The sequence below is a fragment of the Bufo bufo genome, chromosome 7, assembly GCF_905171765.1.
Source record: "Bufo bufo chromosome 7, aBufBuf1.1, whole genome shotgun sequence".
NCBI lineage: Eukaryota > Metazoa > Chordata > Amphibia > Anura > Bufonidae > Bufo > Bufo bufo.
The window spans coordinates 136,043,666-136,058,780 of record NC_053395.1 but is presented as its reverse complement, the minus strand read 5'-3'; the positions used below and the strand labels follow the sequence as shown (position 1 = coordinate 136,058,780).

At 41.5% G+C, this 15,115-nt stretch overlaps 1 protein-coding gene across 1 annotated transcript in view; it reads left to right on the top strand.

The window, feature by feature from the left end:
- The window catches only part of PARD3B (par-3 family cell polarity regulator beta), a 1,801,259-nt gene that overhangs the window by 1,621,835 nt on the left and 164,309 nt on the right, over positions 1-15,115 (top strand). The window contains 1 exon segment of the mRNA XM_040441847.1: positions 5,280-5,356. Coding sequence (XP_040297781.1) covers positions 5,280-5,356 — 77 coding nt within the window.

The window sequence follows — 15,115 nt, the reverse complement described above, 5'->3', positions numbered from 1 at the left end:
GCATCTGGACCCTCCATTTTAGATTCTAAGATATTTGACAGGAGAAATAGTGCAGCGTGCAGCGAACACCACAAAAGAACTCCAATGGGAATCCACCCTTTATAAGTCTGTGGGGTCTGTAATGTAGTAAATAAAGCACTCCATCCTGTTTGCTTTTCTGCTATGATGGAACAGAAGATGATACAGCAGTTATAAACTCATCCTTACACCAACCAGCCTTGAAGCCAATGCGTAGTTCACATGGCCCCAGTAAGTAAGGTTGTCCCTTTGATCCAGAGCAGGAGGTGGGTGTCAGAAGAACTCTAGCAAAATTAACATCCCTGTTAGACAATGTCTCCCACCCCATGCATGAAGCTGTTGTGGAGCTGGAGAGCTCCTTCAGTGACAGACTGCTGCATCCTAGGTGCACAAAGGAACGTTATCGGAGGTCCTTCCTCCTAGCAGCGGTTAGGATTTATAACCACCACTGTTCCCAGAAAAAGTAAATTCTGTGTTATGTTTTTCTTGTATTTTACTCTTTAATTTCTAATTACTCTTATTTTTGCTCCTGTCGTGAATGTGATTGCTGCTGTTATGCCAACATTTCCCCACTGAGGGACAATAATGGGATTTTCTTCTTCTTCTTCTTCTAAACTCTAGGATAATGTACCCCTACTACAATGTATTATAAGGCACAGTGGAGTTCTGTGACCACATAGACCATGAGTTGCATTTATACCGGTGACAGAACTTTGAGGTGACTCTTGATATTCTTAATAATTTAGTGTAGGGGTACATTATCACTTGCAATACACACCTCAGCTGCAGAGAAACATTTTTGCTTAAAATACCAATGGAAAATTTTCTAGGACATATACTATTTAAAGTTATCATTGGAAACCAAATACAGGTTTGTCTATGTGTTCTATTGACTGGTCTGCAGGGAAATCGCCATCAGCACAGCAGATGCTATATGTGCACAGAATGACCCCCATATCTATGGTAATACGACCAGAAATATGATAAAAGCCACAGCCCATATTACAGGTTCCATGTATACAGAAATCTCACTGCATAATGGATTGCAAAAGACACAGGAACAAATTAGTTCAGTTTGGCGATAATGTAATGGCAAATTTGGACATTTACCCTGTCTTCTGTTGGGCCCTAGGACAAACAACAGTAAGTGACTAACCATCATAACTCTATAGAAGAATATAGGTAAAATGCACTTACTGTCAGCTACACATGACCATAAGAAGTATTACAGATGTAGAGTAGTTAGTGTCCAGCAGAATTAAATTCACCCTGCAGTCACATGTCAACAATTGTATGTACAGTCGTGGCCAAAAGTTTTGAGAATGACACAAATATTAGTTTTCACAAAGTTTGCTGCTAAACTGCTTTTAGATCTTTGTTTCAGTTGTTTCTGTGATGTAGTGAAATATAATTACACGCACTTCATACGTTTCAAAGGCTTTTATCGACAATTACATGACATTTATGCAAAGAATCAGTATTTGCAGTGTTGGCCCTTCTTTTTCAGGACCTCTGCAATTCGACTGGGCATGCTCTCAATCAACTTCTGGGCCAATTCCTGACTGACAGCAACCCATTCTTTCATAATCACTTCTTGGAGTTTGTCAGAATTAGTGGGTTTTTGTTTATCCACCCGCCTCTTGAGGATTGACCACAAGTTCTCAATGGGATTAAGATCTGGGGAGTTTCCAGGCCATAGACCCAAAATGTCAATGTTTTGGTCCCCGAGCCACTTAGTTATCACTTTTGCCTTATGGCACGGTGCTCCATCGTGCTGAAAAATGCATTGCACCAAACTGTTGTTGGATTGTTGGAAGAAGTTGCTGTTGGAGGGTGTTTTGGTACCATTCTTTATTCATGGCTGTGTTTTGGGGCAAAATTGTGAGTGAGCCCACTCCCTTGGATGAGAAGCAACCCCACACATGAATGGTCTCAGGATGCTTTACTGTTGGCATGACACAGGACTGATGGTAGCGCTCACCTTTTCTTCTCCGGACAAGCCTTTTTCCAGATGCCCCAAACAATCGGAAAGAGGCTTCATCTGAGAATATGACTTTGCCCCAGTCCTCAGCAGTCCATTCACCATACTTTCTGCAGAAGATCAATCTGTCCCTGATGGGTTTTTTTGGAGAGCAGTGACTTCTTTGTTGCCCTTCTTGACACCAGGCCATCTTCCAAAAGTCTTCGCCTCACTGTGCGTGCAGATGCGCTCACACCTGCCTGCTGCCATTCCTGAGCAAGCTCTGCACTGGTGGCACTCCAATCCCGCAGCTGAATCCTCTTTAGGAGACGATCCTGGCGCTTGCTGGACTTTCTTGGACGCCCTGAAGCCTTCTTAACAAGAATTGAACCTCTTTCCTTGAAGTTCTTGATGATCCTATAAATTGTTGATTGAGGTGCAATCTTAGTAGCCACAATATCCTTGCCTGTGAAGCCATTTTTATGCAACGCAATGATGGCTGCACGCGTTTCTTTGCAGGTCACCATGGTTAACAATGGAAGAACAATGATTTTAAGCATCACCCTCCTTTTAACATGTCAAGTCTGCCATTTTAACCCAATCAGCCTGACATAACGATCTCCAGCCTTGTGCTCGTCAACATTCTCACCTGAGTTAACAAGACGATTACTGAAATGATCTCAGCAGGTCCTTTAATAACAGCAATGAAATTCAGTGGAAAGTTTTTTTTGGGATTAAGTTAATTTTCATGGCAAAGAAGGACTATGCAATTCATCTGATCACTCTTCATAACATTCTGGAGCATATGCAAATTGCTATTATAAAAACTTAAGCAGCAACTTCTCCAATTTCCAATATTTATGTAATTCTCAAAACTTTTGGCCATGACTGTATATAGGAAAATCTAAGTCGGGTACTAAGAAGTGAAGCTATTGTGTGGTAAATGTACGCTGTTTGTTACTTCTGTGCTTTTCACAAAGAATAAAATGCATTTTTTAGGGGGATTCTGAGTAAATCCTGAAATGCGCACATCACTTCTAGATGCCACCAGCATCGGCTTTTCATGGCCACATGTGAAAGCTATTAAGGTTATCGACAATTAGAAACCAGCCTTTAAAAAGCGGTTACTTTGGAGTACTTATGCCTTAATGCACCTTCCATCTACAGCGCTGATTGAGGCTGGAGCTTTAATCTGGTGAACGGGGGGCGGCTGAGAGGTCTTTTAACATATTCGCTCACAAAAGCCGCAGGTTCTAGTAATGCCAAGACACAGGAATATTTCTTAATGCAAGGGACACTGAAATTGCCTCAGTGAGACTTCTGCTTTTACTGAGAAAAGAAGGGAAAAAAAGACTAATAATAGCGTCCTTTTAACAAGGCACTCAAAGCTTCAGCACTAGTTGTGCAGGTGAAGCCAGGAACAGAGCTAAAAGTGGCCTAAAAGCATCTGTAGTCGTGCTGTTTGCCCTCCCTGCGTGAGGCTTTTCATAGTGCTTTATGCATCTGCCAGCGAAGGTTACCCCTTGGAAAACAAACTGGAGAGCGGATCTAGTGTTCTAGCTGAGTGTTAATAGCTGAAGTGCTTTCACCCTGACTTCTCTTTCTTGGCTCTCGGTATCATCTGAGGATATAGAGTGGCATCATTTTCTTATATAAGGGAACTATGCCGGCAATTGAACAATAAAGCATACAACATACCACCTTTTCATTCACTGCCAAATAGTTGAGTGCGGCAGCTCAGATGTACAGATGTAGCAGAGCTGAGATTATTATTTACTGCTTTCATTTAATGAAACTTGATTTACTGCCACGTCTCATCAGGTATCTCCATATATTGTGACTCTAAGCCACTTTAGGCCAAATGACTGGCTTCAGGCATATATATGCACTATAAAGTTATGATTAATGGGGTTGTCAAATGTTGATATTGATAGCCTACCCTCAGGATAGGTCATCAGTATTTGATTGTGGGGCTCCGACTCCTGGAAGACCCATCATTCAGCTGTTTAAGGGGCTGCTGCACTCCAGTGAGCGCCTAAGCCTCTTCCTAGGCCACGTGACATCATGTTCATAGGTCACGTGGCCTAGGCACAGCTCAGCCTTATTCAAGTGAATGGGCCTGGGCTGAAATAAAAAGCACAGCTGCTATGCCATGTACAGTGCTTGGTATTGCGAGGAGGCCCCTGTTAAAACTCCTCGACATACTGATGATCTATCCTGAGCCATCAATATCAAACCACCCTCAGACCACCCCTAATCGGACCTGTGGCCACTCGTAAGGCTCTTCATTGGAAGAGTGGAGTAATCTTCTGCCACATAGCCCTTATCTCCCAAGGACAAAGGAATCAGGCATATTGAAATCCAGCTAACCAATCCTTCTTTTCCTCCAACATCTCCTTCTGGGGAACGTCAGGAGGCCCCCATGCACATTAGATGGTCAGCTCATCTTGCTGACGGACATCTAACATGAATTGGCAGCTTTGCCTTGCAAAGTGTGAAATCCGCTGTGATAATCCACAACGTAATTTGACATTTTGCGGATATAAAACCCACACCGCAGGTCAGTTTATGCTGCAGATTTCTTCAGTGTGGAGATTTGCTAAAATTCCACCCACTTTCCTTGTACTGTAATATGCAGCAGATTTACCACAGGCATGTCAGCATGTGGAAGTAACTTAATATTTATGGTATATCCACAACATATGCTGCAAGTGTCTGATAGGTTTGGGCCCCACTGCCTCATCTGGAGAGGCAGCCACTGGCAGTTAAGAGAGAGGAGACCGCCTATGTGAACGCTTCTCACTATTCATTTCCATGGGAGTCACAAAAATAGACAAGAACGCTTGCCACATAAATTTACACATATTTTCCAATATAAAAATATACGGGTGGAAAGTTAGCATGATAAAACAGGTGAGAATTGAATCCGCTTGCAGAAAACTTAAGATGCCTGCCATCTGCTGTACTATGTAATGCATTTTTACTTGTTTCTTGGGCCTTCACCTTTGGGTGCACTTCATTTCATCAAGTTCACATTGTAAAAGAAAGGAAAAAAATAAAATAAAATTGCTGCATCGATCTGCCAGCTCCATCGTTACTCTGCAATGTAATGCCTCTGCTCTGAGAACAAAGATTTAATAGCAAGAAGTGACTATGGGCGATGGATCCCAGGCTTGCTCTGTTGTCTATGTGATCACCTAGCTATTATGTCCTTCGAATTTTTTGGAGGTCATAGTGCCATCTGCAAGTAAATTACCAAGGCTGTCCCTTATGTTTAATGTTATAATCTTTATCTTTGCAGGTGCCTGCACGAGGTCCAAGTGGATCCCGTAACCTGAGTTTTGAAGGAATTGAGCGACAGTATGCATCATTACCTAGGTAGGTGCCATCAATCCCCTTTAAGGATATGCAAAATAGAAAAAATAACACAAGAAATGAAACATCTTGATAGCTCTGATATTCTTTAATATTTTACTATAGTAAAGATTCCTATTACTTATTATGGAATTGTCCCATGTGGTTTTATAAATTTGTCTTATCCTTAAACCTAACACTTCTGCCTAGAGAAGCTCCTCCAGTTTTCCTACTCCACCCTCCTCCTAGAGTGAGATTGCGACCTTTTTGCGACTTTTAAAAAAAAGTCTCAATAATAAATCTGGAGTGAAACTCATTAACATAGATAACCACACCCACTTTTCCACCCACATTACAAAACTGGAGTGAGTGATGTAAAAATGCAAAAAGTCGCTAAATTTTGTGTAAGCAAAAGCCATATTTTTGCAATTTTAATGAAGCCAGAATTCCAGAGTGAAGGTATGATAAATCAGGACCAATGTATTTATGTGCCATGTTCTAGCAGTGTTATGTTCTACTAAATCTCTGTATATGACATTACATGCGAGAACCAATAAAGGACCTGTCACTAGTGTTGAGCGACCTTGTGGTTTCAAGTTCGGCATACAAGGTTCGGGTTATCTAATTATTCAGCTACCACGGACCATAACTTATGGTCCGTGGTAGAGGAGTCCATAACTGAATTCTTAGAAAACCCGAACCTTGTACTACTTTTACCACACGTTCGCTCAACACTACCTGTCACCTCTCCTGATATGTATGTTACTGGTTGGGGGGGTGTCTCTGCACAGTCTGACACTATCCAGTCAGTGATGCCAGTGGTAGACTATGCAGGAACACCCCCCTAACTGGTAACATCCAGATGGATCTTTACTGTAGACTGCTGGAAATTCATTCAAAAACTTCTAGGGATAATAGTGCAAGATAGACTCCTAGACCCATATTTTATTCAGAATAGATCATAGAACATGTATCAGATTCGAAAGTAAACTTGTAAAGAAACCACAGCGCTCTCTTGTCTTCAGTATCCAAAGGTTTATTCACCAATACAGTGCGACGTTTCGACCTGCGTGGTCTTTCTCAAGCCGAAACATCGCACTGTATTGGTGAATAAACCTTTGGATACTGAAGACAAGAGAGCGCTGTGGTTTCTTTACAAGTTTAACTATGTTTGGGGGAGCTTCGGACTGGCTTCCAACACAGCTGGCACCACCACATAAAGGAACGGTATTTATCTTTTTTGCCGTTGTGCTGCTACACTTAGCTTTTTTTTCTATCAGATTCGAAAGTAAGACATTACACCACTTTATTACAAAAAAACCCTCATTTAGAACTTAAAGAAGACCTTTCATGGGTCCGAACATTGTAAGATAACTATCTGGACATGTAGAGCGGCGCCCAGGGATCTCACTGCACTTACTATTATCCCTGGGCGCCACTCCATTCGCCCGCTGTGGCCCCGTTAACTTCTCCCGCGCTGTATGGTAATTGCTACTATCGGTAAACCAGGGAGGAGTCTGATTTGTTTCTCCCTGGGCGTTCCTTCTCCCATGCTGCTCACAGCCAGGGAGAAAAATGGAGCGGCGCCCAGGGATAATAGTGCATTAAGATCCATGGGCGCTGCTCTACATGTCCAGATAGTTATCTTACAATGTTCAGACCCATGAAACGTCCTCTTTAATGGCAGCAATACATCTCAAAAAAGTTGGGACATGGGCAACAAAAGGCTGGAAAAGTAAGTGGTGCTAATAAATAGACAGCTGGAGGAGCAATTTGCATGTTAGAGAGACAGAGTTTCTCAGAAGCAAAGATGTGCAGGGGTTCATCAACAGGTGAAAAAGTGCATCTAAAAAATGTTTAGTTTTTTTGAGTTTGTAAATCTACAAGCGGTAATGATAGAGCATGAATGTTTATATGAACATTCGTTGGCGATAATTGCTCAGGGTATTGACTTATGTATATATTCTTAGTGGAGGCCCAAGATCTCAGATATCCTAGGTTTGATCTTCTAATATATATCAATCATATGTCAAGAAGTTCACTTATGGCTGGATTCTGCACGAGAGGTGCTTTTTTTTTGTGTGAATATGATTGTGAATATGCTGCAGGCTTGCCATAGATTACACTAGGGGCAGATTGGGAAGTTAAAGTGGCCCTGGATAAAAACCTACAAGTGGCTCCATGTTGTAGGTGGGTCCAAACTGACATAAGATGGGGCAACACAAGTAGGCAGGGACAACAGAAATAGGTGGGGCCTGCAATACCATAGTGCAGCACAAAATACCACCCCAGCAGACCCAATTACCACTGTGCAGCGCAAAATACTGCCGCCCCTGCTATAGTATTCTACTGTATCTCTCTTCTGAGGACGGTGCTACAGTTGAGTTCAGGAGGGCAATTGCAGCTGTTCAGCATCCGATTATTATGTGGCTGGCTGGCGGACGTGAGGAGGGCATGCGGGTCACCTGGTTGGTATAGAGTCAGTGAAATGTGTTTATCCCTGCACCACAGTTATTATCCAGTCTGTAACTCTGTAATAATTCTGGTGCAGGTCAAGACAACCTGTGTAAGTTTACACCACCCACAGACTTAATCTACCTGCTGTTGCAGAATAGTTTTACAGCGTACAGGAGATTTTCCAAAATTAAATGCTACTGTAAATTCTGTGGATTTTAACCTGAAAGGGGTACCACAAGTGGCAGTACCCTAAAAGTTCACAAAGACCGTTCTGGTCATTCTCTTGGCCAGCAACAAAGACAAAAATGCCTCTTAAAGATTTGGCCAAAAAGCAAGATTGATTGGATGGCGTGTGGTAAACATTTACCATGAAAATAGGAACAACCTTTTGAAGAATCTATGTGGTGTTAGTTGGGTAGTACTTATTCCACCCTAAATCCATGCTATTTTGTTTCTAAGGCTACTTTCACACTTGCGTTCGGGGTTCCGCTTGTGAGTTCCGTTTGAAGGCTCTCACAAGCGGCCCCCAACGGATCCGTACAGCCCCAATGCATTCTGAGTGGATAAGGATCCGCTCAGAATGCATCAGTTTGGCTCCGTTCCGCCTCCATTCCGCTCAGGAGGCGGACACCCGAACGCAGCTTGCAGCGTTTTGGTGTCCGCCTGGCCGTGCGGAGCCAAACGGATCCGTCCAGACTTACAATGTAAGTCAATGGGGACGGATCCGTTTGACCTTGACACAATATGGTGCAATTTCAAACGGATCCGTCCCCCATTGACTTTCAATGCAAAGTCAGGACGGATCCGTCTGACTAACAATTAGACTTAGATTTTTTTCTGAAATATAATGCAGACGGATCCGTTCTGAACGGATACCATCGTTTGCATTATAGGTGCGGATCCGTCTGTGCAGATACCAGACGGATCCGCCCCGAACGCAAGTGTGAAAGTAGCCTTAGTGGTATGTTCTCTAAACTCTAAATGGTTCTACAACCTTTGGGTAGTTAATACTTCTTACGAATGTTGAGGAGCAAAGGAAAATGTTTCAGCTATCTTTGAGAAACAACAATCAAAGGTTTTCAGTGGTAACCAGGTCCACAGAACAGGGAATGTATTATTCGGTCAGAAACTATTACTACCATACTCATTGTATTCATTATTAGAGATGGCCTTGCGGTTCGCCCGGCAGTCGTTTCGCAGCAAACTTTGCTCATTTGCAATTTGCCGAACATATGGCGATGTTCGCATGTGCCATATTCTTTTGCAATGTGCCAAACTTTGACCCATGACACATCCATCAGGTGGGATAGCACAGCCAATTGAGACGTTTCAGCACATGGACACCCCCCAGCCTATAACAGAACCCGATCTGGCCGCCGTGTTACATTCTGTGTTTTGCCAGTGTAGGGAGAGGTTGCTGTGTGGAGCAGGGACAGACTGTTAGGGACACCAAACGCTAGCTAATAGGGCCACAAAAGTCATTTTAAGGACTGGTATAGGTGTGCTATCGATAGGTGTGACATACTGAGGGGTGTAATATACTTATAATATACTTTCTAAAAAGTATATTATAGTGCATTTGTATTGTGCAGCAGTTGTGTGCGGTTCTGCTGCTATACCACAGCTAAATAGAGGGAAAAACGCTATTGTAACAACTAATTGCAACTGCTGTGATATACCTGCTGCCCCGAAGAAAACTGATTGAGGGGTGTGATATACCTGTAATATACTTTTTAACATAGAAAGTATATAGTGGGACAAGCGCTATTGGAACAACTATTTTGCAATGGGTATAATATACATGTTGCCACCCAAAAAACTGATTGAGGGGTGCAATATACCTGCTTCCACAAAATACTGATTAAGGGGTTCGATATACCTGCTTCCACCAAATATTGCTTCCACAAAATACTGATTGAGGGGTGCGATATACCTGCTTCTACAAAATACTGAATAAAGGGTTTTATATACCTGCTTCCACAAAATACTGAATAAAGGGTTTTATATACCTGCTTCCACAAAATACTGATTGAGGGGTGCGATATACCTGCTTCCACAAAATACTGATTAAGGGGTTTGGTATATTTGCTTCCACAAAATACTGATTAAGGGGTTCGATATACCTGCTTCCACAAAATACATATTGAGGGGTGCAATATACCTGCTTCCACAAAATACTGATTGAGGCGTGCGATATACCTGCTTGAGGGGTGCGATATACCTGCTTCCACCAAATATTGATTACGTGGTTCTATATACCTGTTTTAAGAGATGGGTATAATATACATGTTGCCACTCAAAAAACTGATTGAGGGGTGCAATCTACCTGCTTCCACAAAATACTGATTGAGGCGTGCGATATACCTGCTTGAGGGGTGCGATATACCTGCTTCCACCAAATATTGATTACGTGGTTCTATATACCTGTTTTAAGAGATGGGTATAATATACATGTTGCCACTCAAAAAACTGATTGAGGGGTGCAATCTACCTGCTTCCACAAAATACTGATTAAGGGGTTTGGTATACCTGCTTCCACAAAATACTTTTCCAATAAAAAGTAAAGTCTCTGTACAGGATATTTGTCCCCTCGAGCGCTGCAAATCCTAGGACAATGTAGGTAAAAAAAGTCCGCTAAATATAGTGGTAAGAAGAAGGATTGCGCTGCAGGAGAAGATTCTTTTCTGTTTCTTCTCTTTCCCTTATATTCGTAAAAATCTTCAGTTAAAAGGACCACATACAATCGATAACTCTCAACAATGGCATGGAAACCTGAAATGTAGTAACAAAACGCACTATGGTGTAGTATGCTCTGAACACCTATTGCACCGGGTGGATACAATATACTCACAAGACTCCACTTGTAAGACGCGTGGATAGAGACCTCATAGGTATCTTCAAAAGGAGAGCTCTGTTGGTAGAGCGAGCATGAACCAGGAGCCGTCGATTCAGCAGATCTTTATCCAAACCGCGATCCCGCCAGTGGAGTGCCACTTTCAGAAGATATCACCCGACTCACGCTTCCAAAGATCTCAAAGGAAGGAGGGCGCAGGAATAGTGAAGTACGTACCGATGTTTCAGATAAAAATGGTTTAATATACTCACAAAAGGAATAAAAACGTATTAAGAACAATCTGTGCTGCCCGACCCGGGTTTCGCCATAATGCTTCGTCTGCGGCGTTAATTACTAAGTGGAAACCACTGAGTTCAAGTTCACGGGGAAACCTCCCCTCTTGTATACGTCATATTGACATCTAGATCTATTAAAGTGTTAAAAAAGGGAGCGGAAACCACAAAATTTTAGTATTCTAACCACACATATATACAACAGATACGAACAATCTTGTGAAATAGACTTGGTTATGGGGATAGGTTATTGATAAGTAAATGGACCTATGTCTCCTCCTATTTAGTACTAACCACTTAATTTGTTCCTAGACTATACAGGCATTAACATCGCATTCAATGTTTAACCCCTGAGGTTGAATAGTATTCAGAAGGTACATCCACTCTACCTCCCTTTTATCAGGACAAATTTACATCATCCCCCATTATTAAATGAAAATAGAGATTCCTATATGAATAGAAGAGTTTTGGAGGAATACCCTGGTCAATGGTATGCCCCCACTAGACGGAGGGACAATTTTATACCTTATTATAATCAGGGCAACCATTTTAATATAAAAAGAGGACACTATCCACAAAATAACATGGGATACTATAATCAACCTACCCATGATAGGCCAAGAAAAATCCATACCTATCCAACCAGGGACCAACTAAGACTTAACAACTGCAAGAATCCACTGAAAACTAAGATAGAATGTGGAGGAAACACAAATCAAGTAGGTAAGGTTAACCTTAGTGATAACAGAGGGGAACCTAATATTGTACAACAGATCGCACAAAAACATAGGGTGACAGAAGATAGCAAGGACAAGGAAAAAGTGATTGCAGAAAGGCAAGGAACAGATCTGAGTCAAAATTTTCCACATCAGGGTATACGGGGGGTACAGAGGGACCTTTCTCAAAAAAAGGCAACGAAGGAGACCACGAGAACGCCCCAAAAAAGAAGTTACATCGAGGACACAGAGGCAGGGGACAAAAATCAAATTCCGTTAGAGAAAAAAAGCAAGCGGAATCAATAGGAATTTTTAACCTGAGCAAGTATCCCCTCTCCAAAGAGGAGGAACGGATTTTACAAAAAGGACTTAAGTTCGCTCCGAGCAATGGAATCAATAAATTTTGTCTATTCCTTGACATCCATAGATATGTTAGAAAATTAAATATGGCAAAATATCATTTAAACATGCAACAACCACCGCCGGCAAACACCGTAGTAACAACAGGAGTTATGCACACCGACCTCCGTAATAAATCAAAATTCTGTCCACAAAAACAAAAATAATGAATGTATTGATGCCTTCAAAAGAAGTTTACTTAATGAATTAGAGAAAATAGATAGTAAACCTACAAAACATAATCTTTCTAGTGAAGAAAAAGAGGCATTAAAAAAGTTGGAAAAGAATGAAAAAATAGTCATAAAACCGGCCGATAAGGGGGGGGGGGGGGGTGTGTCATGGATGTGGAGCAGTACACGTTAGAAATGGAGAGACTGCTCTCCGACAAGGATACTTACTCACTGTTGAAGAATAATCCGCTAAATGTATATAAAAAACAACTAGAAGTGATCCTGAAGAAGGGTTTACAGAATGGCGTTTTAAACACAAAAGAGTTTGACTACCTTTTTCTAAAAAATACAGTTACCCCTGTCATATATTTTCTGCCAAAGATACATAAGAATCCAATACATCCTCCTGGGAGACCTATTGTGTCAGGGATCAACTCCCTGACCAGTAGAGTCTCCGAATATATTGATTATTTCTTGCAGAAATATGTGATGGTGGCCCCCTCCTATTTGAAAAATTTCTCTAGCGTCATTGATCTCATAGAGGAGATTGGAGAAATCCAGGGAACCATGTGGTTAGCCACAGTGCATGTGTCCTCCCTTTACACCTGCATACCAAAAGACTTGGGAATCAGAGGGGTTCAAGAAGCCCTAGATAGTGATCCTCAAATGGGGATAGATCAAAAAAACTTTGTTTTGGACTGTGTGTTTTTTTTGTCTCACCCACAATTATTTTCTTTATAGTGATTCTTTTTATCTTCAGCACTCTAGCGTGGCGATGGGGGTGAAATTTGCCCCTAGCCTCGTCAACCTTTTTATGACCATGTGGGAGAGAGAGAAAATAGACACGATCCTTAACAAAAATCTAGGAAGGGGTCAACTAATAGTATGGCGAAGGTACATAGACGACAGCCTTCTCATCTGGCAAGGTGAGAGGGAGGGTCTAGAGACCTTCATAGCGGATATCAACAAAAATCATTTCAACCTTAAGTTTACCAGCCATATAAGTGCCACCTCTGTAGATTTCATTGATTTAGTTATTTTTGTAGAAGACAGCAGACTGAAAACCAAGACTTTTTTTTAAGACTGTGGACGTGAATACATATATAGAATTAAACAGTTGCCATCATCCATCCTGGCTCAAGAATGTACCCAAAAGTCAGTTTCAGCGTATTTCTAAAAACTGTACTAAAATAGAAGACTATAGAGAACAGGGTCAGATGGTAAAAGAAAGATTTTTAGAAAAAGGGTATGAGGAAGAGTATTTGGACCATTGCGGAGAAGAGATAAAAGGAAAACGTGATGTTAATAAGCCCCTAATTAGCAAAAAGAAAGACCAGCAAAAAAATGATTTTAGATATATGTTTCTAACCCAGTACAACACCAAAGTGGGTCATATTAAAAACATGATTAATAAAAATTGGCATATACTAAAGAACCCGTTCTTAGTAAAGATTTACCAGACAAACCCCCTGTAGTTTTTAAGAGAGCAAGTAATCTCACTAATAGATTGGTTCATAGCGCAAGCTTTGTAACCAACAAAAAACGCATAGTTGCCAATAAGGGCAAATTCACATGGTGCGGTTTTTGCATACCATGCAGAAACCGCATTCAAAAGGATCGGGTAAGGTTTGTGGAGATTATACAATCAAATAAAAGAAAAGGAGAAACCTTTAAAATAAGAGGCAATATTTCTTGCAATAATATGGGTGTTATTTATCTATTGGAGTGCCCGTGTGGCCTCCAATATGTGGGAAGAACTACACGGAGCCTCAAGACCCGAGTTCAAGAGCATATCTGCAATATTAAAAAAGGGCTTGAGACGCATAGTGTCTCTCTACATTTTAAGATCCATCACCAAAAAAATCCTAGGGGTCTGCGTTTCACTGGTATTGAGATGGTACATACCCCCATACGTGGAGGAGATTTCATTGCGTTATTGAATAAAAGGGAGGTAGAGTGGATGTACCTTCTGAATACTATTCAACCTCAGGGGTTAAACATTGAATGCGATGTTAATGCCTGTATAGTCTAGGAACAAATTAAGTGGTTAGTACTAAATAGGAGGAGACATAGGACTATTTACTTATCAATAACCTATCCCCATAACCAAGTCTATTTCACAAGATTGTTCGTATCTGTTGTATATATGTGTGGTTAGAATACAAAAATTTTGTGGTTTCCGCTCCCTTTTTTAACACTTTAATAGATCTAGATGTCAATATGACATATACAAGAGGGGAGGTTTCCCCGTGAACTTAAACTCAGTGGTTTCCACTTAGTAATTAACGCCCCAGATGAAGCATTATGGCGAAACCCGGGTCGGGCAGCACAGATTGTTCTTAATACGTTTTTATTCCTGTACTTTTGTGAGTATATTAAACCATTTTTATCTGAAACATCGGTACATACTTCACTATTCCTGCGCCCTCCTTCCTTTGAGATCTTTGGAAGCGTGAGTAGGGTGATATCTTCTGAAAGTGGCACTCCACTGGCGGGATCGCGGTTTGGATAAAGATCTGCTGAATCGACGGCTCCTGGTTCATGCTCGCTCTACCAACAGAGCTCTCCTTTTGAAGATACCTATGAGGTCTCTATCCACGCGTCTTACAAGTGGAGTCTTGTGAGTATATTGTATCCACCCGGTGCGATAGGTGTTCAGAGCATACTACACCATAGTGCGTTTTGTTACTACATTTCAGGTTTCCATGCCATTGTTGAGAGTTATCGATTGTATGTGGTCCTTTTGCAGCATACGGGTAGGTTACCCGACACTGCTATATTATAATGTGTATCTCCCTTTAAGAAAGTTAGGCCTGTTGCAGGCAATTCTTATTCCAGCCAGCAGAGGGAGCCCCCAGTGTAGTATAAATAGGCTAGGGCCTAGCCTAGAGAGGGAGTTGGAAGTTTCTAGAGTC